General features: G+C 51.0%; 1 protein-coding gene across 6 annotated transcripts in view; it reads left to right on the top strand.

Moving 5' to 3' along the window:
- AP2A1 (adaptor related protein complex 2 subunit alpha 1) overlaps window positions 1-10,702 on the top strand; it is a 54,320-nt gene that overhangs the window by 14,102 nt on the left and 29,516 nt on the right. For 3 of the 6 annotated variants that reach the window (XM_030849889.3, XM_060288423.2, XM_060288424.2), the window contains exon 3: window positions 3,230-3,419. In XM_030849889.3, the coding sequence (XP_030705749.2) occupies window positions 3,230-3,419 (190 nt within the window). Of the gene's footprint in view, window positions 1-3,229; window positions 3,420-3,780; window positions 3,998-10,702 lie in introns of those variants that run through there. The other 3 variants (XM_060288426.1, XM_030849887.3, XM_060288425.2) reach the window with 2 other exon arrangements.

Here is a 10,702-nt window from a genome sequence, read left to right as displayed (position 1 = left end):
TTTATCCCTCCCCCCTTCCCCTTTGGTAACCATAAGTTTGTTTTCTATGTCTGTGAGTCTATTTCTATTTCGTAAGTTCTTTGTATCATTTTTTTAGATTCCCCATGTAAGTGATATCACATGATATTTGTCTTTCTCTGACTTACTTCACTTAGTGTAATTATCTCTCGGTCCATCCGTGTTGCTGCAAATGGCATTATTTCATTCTTTTTCATGGCTGAGCAGTATTCCATTGTATATATGTACCTCATCTTCCTTAGCCATTCATCTGTTGATGGACATTTAGGTTGCTTCCATGTCTTGGCTATTGTAAATAGTGCTGCTATGAACGTTGGAGTGCATGTATCTTTGAATTAGAGTTTCGTCTTTCCCGGATATATGCCCAGGAGTAGGATTGCTGTAACACATTTTTTTTTTTTAATACTGGATAACGTGTTCAAGTACGACACGGAGAGGTCACTTTATTTTTTTATTTCTTTATTTATTGGCCACGATGCTCGGCATGTGGGATTTTAGTTCCCTGACCAGGGATTGAACCCATGCCCCTTGTGGTGGAAGCACAGAATCTTAATCACTGGACCGCCAGGGAAGTCCCGAGAGGTCACTTTAAATCCCTAAATCCAGAAGTTCTCTCCTAAGAGGGGACATTGCATTGAGACCTGAAGGATGAGCCAGCCATGGGGAAAGCTGAGGTGGGCAGGGGGCAGGAATGAGTCTGGAGGGTCTTAATGGCCAAGAGGAGGCCGGTGTGTCTGGTGCATTTAAGCTGCGGAAGGACACAGCTGACTGATGTTGCAAAAAGCACCCTGAGTGGCCAGGATGGAAGCAGGGAGAATGGCCAGGGATGTCTCTACAAGGTTCCAGGCAAAAGATGATGGTGATGGTGGCCTGCACCAGGTGAGGCAGTGGGGATGGGAGGAGGTGGCCGGCTTTGGGGTGTGTCCTGGCTTTGGTTTGGGGTGAAGGACGGGAGGGGGTCCGTCCTGGCAAGAGTGCCTGGGTGATTGATGGTGGGCCCAGCTGCCAAAATGGGAAGACTGGGGATGAGTGTAGTTTTTCTGGAGAAAATCAGGAGTTAATTTGTTCAGGTCAAAATCTTAAAAGCTATTGTGGTTCAACCCCTGAGCAATTCGAGGAGCTCCTGGGGTTCCCTCTTAATGCTCCATCTTTTTTTTTTTTTTAAAGATTTGATTTGATTTTTAGTTTTTTGTCTGTGTTGGGTCTTCGTTGCTGTGTGCGGGCTTTCTCTAGTGGGGGCTACTCTTCGTTGCGGTGCGCGGGCTTCTCATTGCGGTGGCTTCTCGTGTTGTGGAGCATGGGCTCTAGGCACGTGGGCTTCAGCAGCTGTGGCACGTGGGCTCAGGAGTTGTGGCACGTGGGTTCTAGAGCGCAGGCTCAGTAGTTGTGGCGCATGGGCTTAGTTGCTCCGCGGCATGTGGGATCTTCCCGGACCAGGGCTCGAACCCGTGTCCCCTGCATTGGCAGGCGGATTCTTAACCACTGAGCCACAAGGTAAGTCCCAATGCTCCATCTTGAAACCAAAAAGGACTTGTCTAAGCCTCATCTAGAACCCCATACATGAACTTGTTCATGACATGGTCTTAAAACTTAGTAATGGGTCACCTCCTCAGCCCCTGAACCCCAGAATGGTCTTACTCAAATCCCGTCCTGTAATTTTTTGCTTTCCAATAATGGCCTTGTGGCTGCTGAGCGCTTGCGACGTGGCGTGGCATGTCTCAGCTGAGCTGTGCTATATGTATAAACACCAGATTTCAAAGACTTAGGAAGATAAGAATGTCAACTATGTTGAAATGATAATATTTGGGTATATGGGGTTAAACGAAATATATTATTAAAATTCATTTCACCTTTTCTTTTTACTTTTTTTTTTTTTAACGTGGCAGGAGTATACTGAAAACTGTACTTGTGGTTCCCACTGTATATCTTCTGGGAAGTGCTGCTCTAAATGGGCAGGGATGAGTCCATGAGCTCCTGTGGGGGGCGCCACATCCACCCCCCACGCAGGATGGGACAGTCCCAGGGATTTTCAGGTTAGGGTGGCTCTTCCCAATCTCACTCCTCATGTGTGCCCAGAACGCCTCTGCTTTACAGCCAATCTTAAAAATTAACTTTTGGCTAATTTATGAGCTCTAGAGGGGGTTGGGAGAGGACTGAGTTCCCCCACCTACCATCACAGAACTTAGAAACAGGACATCTTTCACCCCACAACAAAACCCCAGAGTTTACTCTATCTGGCTCCTGGTGGGCTCTGGGTGAAGGGTTGGTTGAAGGTGGTGGGTGAGAGGGAGGTGGATAGTTAAAGCTGGGAAGTGGGTCGCTTTTCCCTCTTCCTTAGGGACAGAATTTTCCTGTTCTTCAGACTCTGGATGTCTCTCTTCGCATCCCTCGAAAAGCAGACTAGTACCAACCTCACTACTGGTATATATATATATTTTTTAATGGCGTTATCCATACCCCCAGAATTCAGAGTGGATGTTCCCAGCACCCGTGACACTCCCCCAAGGCTCATTCCAAGAATACTAGGTTTCTGAGATTGGAAAAGGCTGGCGGGTGGGGCTTAGTTCCTCGAGGTGACAGAATGGACTCTTCCCGTTCCTTTTGCCCCAAATTTCTCTTTAGCCCTGGGCGTTGGAGTTCTGGAGGCTTTGCCTTCCCCAAAACCAGTCACCCAAAGGTCTCTGGGGCGCCAAGGGGTAGTGGTTGGGCGAAACAAAGCGCATTCACTGATTCCTTCCCTTTAACCAACGTTCTTCATTCAGTACCAGGTCCCCTTCTTGTTCAGGAGGAGCTCCAAGCCCAATTTTTTATTCGATATCTGTTTAATGGTGTTATGGTTGAAAAGAAAAAAGCCATTGTATATTGAAAAGTGGTTAAAGGCCAAAATATAGTTTACATCCAGGCTCTACCACTTCTGAGCTGTGTGACCTTGGGCATGTCATTCAGGTCCTCTTCGGACCTCAGTTTTAACCTCTGCTTAATGGGAGTAGACTTGAATTACTGGGTCCTCCGCTCTGGGATACTTGGTCTCCGGACAAGTTTAGGTCGCAACATCTTGGCCTCTAGAGAAGGTAGGGGAAGGGGGAAGGGATGTCTTCCTGGAAGGAGATTAAGGAGTCGGGGGTGAAGGAAAGGGAGAAAGGAGAACAGAAAGACGCTTGCGCAGCAAATACCTCACGCTCTCCTGCCCCTCCCAACCCCTTCTCTGCAGCAGGGAATTGCAGGCGCCACTCCACCTATCCTAGCCCAGCCGAGGGACAACCTCCTGCTCCTTCCTTCTCTACGGATCGTCGCCCTCCTCCCGCCCCCACAACAGCCCAATCGGGGGTGGGAGTCGGACTGGCCCGGCGAATCCTCGACGCCTGCGGGGGCGGTCTACCCGCCCATGGGCCTCAATCAACGTAAGTCCCGCCTGCTCGAGCCCGCTCCCCCGCCTTCCTTCACGTCAATCCCTCCTTTCTAAGAGAGCGACCGGATCCAATCAGTATCGGAGCCGGCCGAGCGGAGGGGGCGGTCCCACTGTACGTAACCGAACTCCGCCCGTCTCTCGGGCAACGCCCCCACCCCCCCTACGGATCGGAAATAGCGGGGCTCTGGGCCAATCGTAGCGGCGTGCCTTTGTCCAGAGACCAATGAACGAGGGAGTGGGGATGAGCCCGAGTCTGAGCGGCAGTAATACAAGCCAATAGACGGCTGAGAGCTCAGGATGGCGGAGGGGAGGGGTGGGGCCGGGGGCGGAGCCGCGGCCTGCCAGCCCGCCTGCCTGCCAGCCCGCCTGCCAGCCCGCCCTCCCCCCTTGGCCGGCTCGGCTCCTCTGCGCTGCCTGGGGTCCTTCCCTCCCGGTCCCCGCCTGCCAGCCCCCGCTGTGCTGCGCCCTGCCCGGCCAGGCCTGGAGCCGACACCACCGCCATCATGCCGGCCGTGTCCAAGGGCGATGGGATGCGGGGGCTCGCCGTGTTCATCTCCGACATCCGGAACTGTGAGAGAGCGGCTGGGGGACACCGGGCGAGGGGGAGCGTGGGATTGAGGGATTCGGGGGTTACAGAGGGGCCCAGGGGATAGAAATCCATTGCGGTCTTAGAGTGAGAGGATAGAGAGGCCCCGGGGGTACTTTAGGGTGGGGGGGATGGGGGGGCTTAGGGTGTCATAGTGTGCCTCTTGAGGTGACGACACGGAGTGGCTAGAGGCGTCCGGGAGGGTCTTAATATAGAGGAGGCTAGTAAAGTCCCTGGGATGGGGCATAGAGTTGTCCCTGGGAATGGAAGAAAGGCTGGGGGATCGTATTAGAGATGGGGTTAGAGAAATCCCTGATGTAGCTAGAAAGGGAAAAGGGTGCATGGGTGGGTGGGTGGGAGTATCCTGTGGAGAGATAAAGTGGGAGGAGGCCAGAAAGGACTGGGAGGACGTGAAACACAGGAAGCCTAAAGGGACTGGGCTTGAGGGCCTGGGTGAGGGGGTGTCATAGAGGGGAAGGGACTAGGTAGGTCACCGAGGCTCCCAGCTAGTTCATAGAGAGGAGTTGAGAATGACAGAAAGTCCCAGGGGTTTGGGGAGGAGAGACGGAAAGGTGGGGGCCTGTAGTGGGCCCCTGGTGAGGGATAGAGGGGCTCCAGGATGGAGGATTGCTTAGGAGACATGGAGGGCAGTGGAGAAGGGGCTAGAGGGGGTACTGGGAGGAGCACAGAGGAGAGGCGCTGCAGGTGGAGAGTCTTGGGAGAACCTGGAATAGCGAGCTGGGGGGCCTGCAAAGGAGAGGACATTATAACGCGGGGTCTTGGGGTATGTGCCAGAATGGGGAGAGCCCAGATCTCAAAGAAGGGGCCAGGGGGCCTTAGGAATTTGTGGGGAAGAGATCTGGAAAGCTGGGGGGTGGGGGAAGCCTGGCCCCAGAGAGGGGTCATAGGTCAGGGAGCAGGACAGCCCTGAATCTGGAGCGCTCTCCCATCTGACCACATCAACATGGGGGCAGCCATCACCAGCAGGAAGAATGGTCGTGACTGTGGGAGGCCTGGCGCCAAGTCAGCTCCCGGCTCCTGCGAGCGGGTGTTGGTGTTTTGAGCTGCCCAAAGCTTCACAGGCTGTGTCCGCATGGGCTTTGGGGTCAGCCAGACTTGGGTTTGAGTGTGAGCGCTCTCACTCCCCAGCCGTGTGACCTTGAATGAGAGACTTCGCCTCTCAGTTTCCTCATCTGTCAGGAGGGACTGATCACACCTTCCTGATGGGGTTGTTATGATACCGAATGTGGGTGAGGCCTTTCACACACTCCAGGCACTAGGTAGCTTGGCTACTGTTCTTGTTATTTGGCTGGGTCTGAGGAGCGGCCTCTGCTGGGTGCCCAGTGATGATTTTAGAATTTAGTAGGGATGGGAGGATCTGGCATGTAGTAGGTGCTCAGCGAGCAAGAGGGGTGGAAACTGTTGGGTCTCAAGTGGCGGAGAGAGGTTAAGTCTGTTATGAAAGGGGTGGAGCTTTGAGGATTTGTGGGTTGCGGGGGCCAGCTGTTAGCAGCAAGTGTGCATTGCCTCTGACACCTACCTTGCGACCCTTGGCAAGTCATTCAACCTCTTGGAGGCTCCCTTTTCTTGTCGGCCGACTCCCATTGATCAGAACATCTTGTCTCTGAAGGTTCGTTCATTCGTTTATTCATTTGACAAAAAGCTTTTTGATCACTCCAGTGTGCCAGACACTGTTCCGGGGACTGGGGCTATAACAGTGAACAAAAATTCCTGCCCCTGGGAGCACCCATGCCGGGAGGGAGATTAACAAGTAAACACAGAGAACCCGCAGGGTCAGACGATGACTAGTGCTGTGAAGAAAAATAAGGCAGGCAAGCGGGGGAGGGGAGGGACCAGGATTGAGGGGGATCGAGCCCTGCAGACTTTGGAGGAATGAGGGGTCCAGGCAGGAGAATGGTGCATTCAAAGGTCCTGAGGTTGTAGCGTGCTTGGTGTGGGTTCAGATAAATGCGAGGGGGCTTGTGTGGCTGGGGCCAAGAGAGGGAGGGAGGGAGAGCGGTGGGAGATAAGGACAGAGAGGGGACAGGGCTTTGTGGGCCACTAGGAGCACTTTGGCCTTTCTCTGAGCGAAGCTAGAGCAGTGGGAAGGTTTTGAGCACAGGAGGGACAGGAGTTGATTGATGTATTAAAATAGTTCCTCTGGCTGCTGGGAAGAGAACAGACCCAAGGAGGTCCGAACAGAAACAGGGAAGGAATTAGAGGGCCGTTGCAGGCATCCCAGTGAGAGACGGTGTTGGTTCGACTGGGGTGAGAAGGAAACGATGAGAAGTGTTTGGTTGGAGATAGATTTTGAAGGATCTGCAAAGGGATTGGATGATGGGGGCAGGACAGGAAAGAGAAAACGAGTGGGTGTCACTGCAGGACCCCAGAGGGAAGCCAGAGGACGGAGGGGAGACTCTGACTTGGGGGCAGTGGAAGTAGTTTAGCCAAATGAACCAGGGCTGGAGAATCAGGGCTTCCCCTTGTCCTTGGTTTTCTCATCAAGTGTAGGTTGAATGGCTGGTATGTTTCAAGCCTTATCATGGGCACTGGAGAAACAGTGGTAAATAGGACAGACTTGTCTGTACCCCCATGAAACTCCCAGCCCCTGAGGGAGACAGGTGCTGCATGAAAATCGCAGCTGTCCGTCTCCCAAGCACTTGTATATGGATGTTCATACAGCATCGTTCATGATAGATAGCCAAAGAGCGGAAACAAACCCAAATGTCTGCCAGCGGATGGATGGCGAAACACAATGTGGACACCCACACGATGGAATAGTATTCAGCCATTAAAAAGGAATGAAGTACCGTAGAGGCTACAGCACGGATGAAGCTCGAAAACATCATTTTAAGTGAAAGAAGACAGACACAAAAGGCTACATATTGTAGGATTCCATTTCTATGAGGTGTCCAGAATAGGCAAATCCAGAGAAACAGAAAGTAGTTGAGTGGTTGCCTAGGGCTAGGCGGTGGTGGAATGTGGAATGACTGCTAATGAGAACAGGGTTTCTTTGCGGGGGTAATGAGAATGTTCTGGAATTAGATGGTGGTGATAGCTGAACAACACTGGATCTGCTAAAGACCACAGAATCGCACTATCAAATGGTGAGCTGTGTGGTATGTGAATTGTATCTCAGTTTTTTTTTTTAATTGAAGTATCGTCGATTTACAATATTGTGTTAGTTTCAGGTGTACAGCAAAGTGATTCCGTTATACATATATATATATATTTTTTTCTCATATTCTTTTCCATCATGGTTTATTACAGGATGTTGAATAGAGTTTCCTGTGCAAATCCTGGCTGTTTATCTGTTTCATATATGCCACTGTTAGATGATATATTAATTTTATTTTCTTTACCTAAATTGAGGAAGAAACCTAAAATCAAATCTAAATATATTACAAGGCATTCAGGGAGGTATGTTTTGTTGCCCCTCAGAAAATTACCTGAAATTTACTTTCAAAATTAGATCTGCTTGGGTTTCCCTGGTGGGGCAGTGGTTGAGAGTCCGCCTGCTGATGCAGGGGACACGGGTTCGTGCCCCGGTCTGGGAAGATCCCACATGCCGCGGAGCGGCTGGGCCCGTGAACCATGGCCGCTGAGCCTGCGCGTCCGGAGCCTGTGCTCCGCAACGGGAGAAGCCACAACAGTGAGAGGTCCGCGTACCGCAAAAAAAAAAAAAAAAAAAATTAGATCTGCTTGTTTAAAAGCCCTATCCTGGCTCCTTTCTTGTTTGCATCAAGTTTTTTTTAAAGCGGAAAAAAATTGTAGCTGTCCTAAGTCCAGTGAGGTAGAGGGCCACAATGATGAGAAAACGGGGCCTCTGTCTGCTTGCGTTGTCCAGACAATGGGGAGGGGTTAGCCAGGCCAAGGGAAGGGGAAAAGAGCTGTGAAGGCAGAGGAACAGCAAGTGCAAAGGTCCTGAGGCCCCGTCGAGACTCTGTGCTAAGGCCTATGTGGCTGGTACAGAGAGGGATGGGATCTGACACTGGGGAGGTGGGCAGAGGCCAGGTTGGTGTTTGTCCCGAGAGCACCGGAGAGGGTTTCAAGCTGGAGTGAGGGCAAAAGAAGGGATGAGGGACATGGATGAGGCCGTGCTCAGAGCTGAGCAGGTGGAGGACAGCGAGGAGTGTGGAGCCATCCTGCTGGAGGATCTGAAGGGCATAGTGGAATTCAGGGGGAAGGAACTAGAAGGAGATGAAAGGCAGGCTTTGAGAAGGAGAGCCAGGAAGGGCAAATTCTGCAGATAAGAAAGGGAGAGGTGAGGCTGGGCCCAGCCTGAGGGCGTAGTCCTGTCCTGTCTGGAGGGGAGTCAGCCTCCCAGACGCTTATCTGACTGGGAGCTCCCTAAGGCAGGAGCTGGGGTTGCCTCCTCTCTAGGGCCCAGCTCCCCCCAAGCCCAAGGACAGTGTGAGTGAATGAATGGGAAGGGGGTTGCTGGGCTGCCACAGTGCCCTGAGCTCTCCATGAGGGCACATCCCACTGCAAACTGTGACCCATTCTGTTTGTGGCGTCTCCCTCGGCCCCTGGAGTGCAATCCCTGGTCTGATCCTTCCCCGGGTCCCCACTTCCACCTTCTGCAGGGCCAGGCCCGCAAGAGTCCTTGGGAGGTGTTTGCTGATTGAATGAATGAATGAATGAACAAATCAATCTTTACTGAGCACTGATCGAGTGCTAGACACTTTCTAGGTGATGAGACTAAAACGGTGAGCAAAAGTCCCCTTCCAATGGTGCTCACATTCTAGCGGGGAAATGGACCAATATACAGGTAAATATGTAGTGTTCAGGTGTTCAGACAGGTAGCAGTGAGTGTTGGGAGGAAATAAAGCAGGGAAGGGGTGTCGGGGTGTAGGGATGGCGCTCTCATATAGGCTGCTCGGAGCGTCTCTCATTGAGCAGGTGACATTGGAGCAAAGAAAAATTTGGTGGGTGAATTGGCCTGCAGAATCTGGAAGAAGACATTTTTGGCAGCGCAGACAGCCTATGCAAAGGCCCTGAGGCAGGACTGTGCTTGAGGTATAGGAGGAATGCGGGGAGAGAGTGGGAGTTGTGGTCAGAGAGGGAACTAGTGGATCCAGTGACGACTTGTTTTTACACTGAGCCAGATGGAAGCCAGGGAGAGATTCAGTGCAGAGAAGGGACAGGGTTTGACTCAGCTTTTCACAGAATCCCTCTGGCCGCTGTGGAGAGAGCAGAAGGAATGAGTCCCACTTTGGTGGTGCTCCAACATCAGTGTGCCGTTGGGGACAGCGCCCCTCCCCCCACACCCCTGCTCAGGGCTCTTAAAGGAACTGGCTTTAGGTTGTGAGTGGCATCCAGATGCTGGCAACAGACAGATCCAGGCCTGAGCTCCGTCCCTCTCTACCTGTGTGTCATCTAGTGACCTCGGTCCGCAATCGCATTCAGCACCTCCCCCGCGTCAGGACTGCTCTGGACCCTGTGTCAGGATGCTACACGGGACGCAGCCACCCACCCCTGCCCTTGGGGAGCTGGCATTCCCAGCCAGAAGCCGAGAGCTTACAGAGCAACATGTGCCCCCTTAATATGTTAGGCGGCAGCTCAGGGAGGTCTTTGCAGCTACGTTCAAGTAAGGGAATGACAGGGTGTGTGTGACTTGGTTGCTCAAGGAGAATATTTTCTCTCAGAGATGTTGACAATTTTGATAACGTCTAACCCAGGGTTGTCATGCGGCGATCCACATACGTACATTTTTTAAAAATTGAGGTATAGGGGCTTCCCTGGTGGTGCAGTGGTTGAGAGTCTGCCTGCCGATGCAGGGGACACGGGTTCTTGCCCCGGTCCGGGAAAATCCCACATGCCGTGGAGCGGCTGGGCCCGTGAGCCATGGCCGCTGAGCCTGTGCGTCCGGAGCCTGTGCTCCGCAACGGGAGAGGCCACAACAGTGAGAGGCCCGCGTACCACAAAAAAAAAAAAAAAAAAAAAAAAAAATTGAGGTATAGTTAATTTACCGTGTTATGTTAGTTTCAAGTATACAGCAAAGTGATTCAGTTATACGTATATATATTAAATACATATACGTATGTATATATATCCTTTTTCAGGTTCTTTTCCATTTGAGGTTATTACAAGATATTGAGTGTATTTCCCTGTGCCATACAGTAGATCCTTGTTGTTTATCTCTTATGTATAGTAGTGTGTGTATGTTAATCTCAAACTCCAAATTTATCTCCCCCCCTCCCCCCCACCCCTGCAGTTTCCCCTTTGGTAAACATAAGTTTATTTTCTGTGTCCGTGAGTCTATTTCTGTTTTGTAAGTCAGTTTATTTGTATCCTTTTTTTATATTCCACAGATAAGTGATATCATATGATATTTGTCTTTCTCATATATTTGTTACTTCACTTAATATGATAATCTCTAGGTCCATCCACATATGTACATTTAAATTTTCCGTAGTCACATTAAAAAAGTAAAACCAGGGAAATTAACTTTAATATGATTTATTTCCTTTACCCCAGTATGCCCCAAATATTATCTGAATGTGTAATCGATATTTTTTCAATGATTAACAAGTCAGTTTATGTTCCTTTCTCAACTCGGAGGCTACAGTTTCTTTGGAAATATTTTCTCTGTCTTAAGAGTTCATAAAACTTACGGTTAAAAAAGAAGATTCACAAAGAATCCAAGTCGTTCCAGACATACTTTTCCAGTGACTGAGTGGAGGATT

The sequence above is a fragment of the Globicephala melas genome, chromosome 19 (genome assembly GCF_963455315.2).
Source record: "Globicephala melas chromosome 19, mGloMel1.2, whole genome shotgun sequence".
Lineage (NCBI taxonomy): Eukaryota > Metazoa > Chordata > Mammalia > Artiodactyla > Delphinidae > Globicephala > Globicephala melas.
Note: the sequence above shows the minus strand (reverse complement) of the source record. Positions and strands in the feature narration are given on the sequence as shown.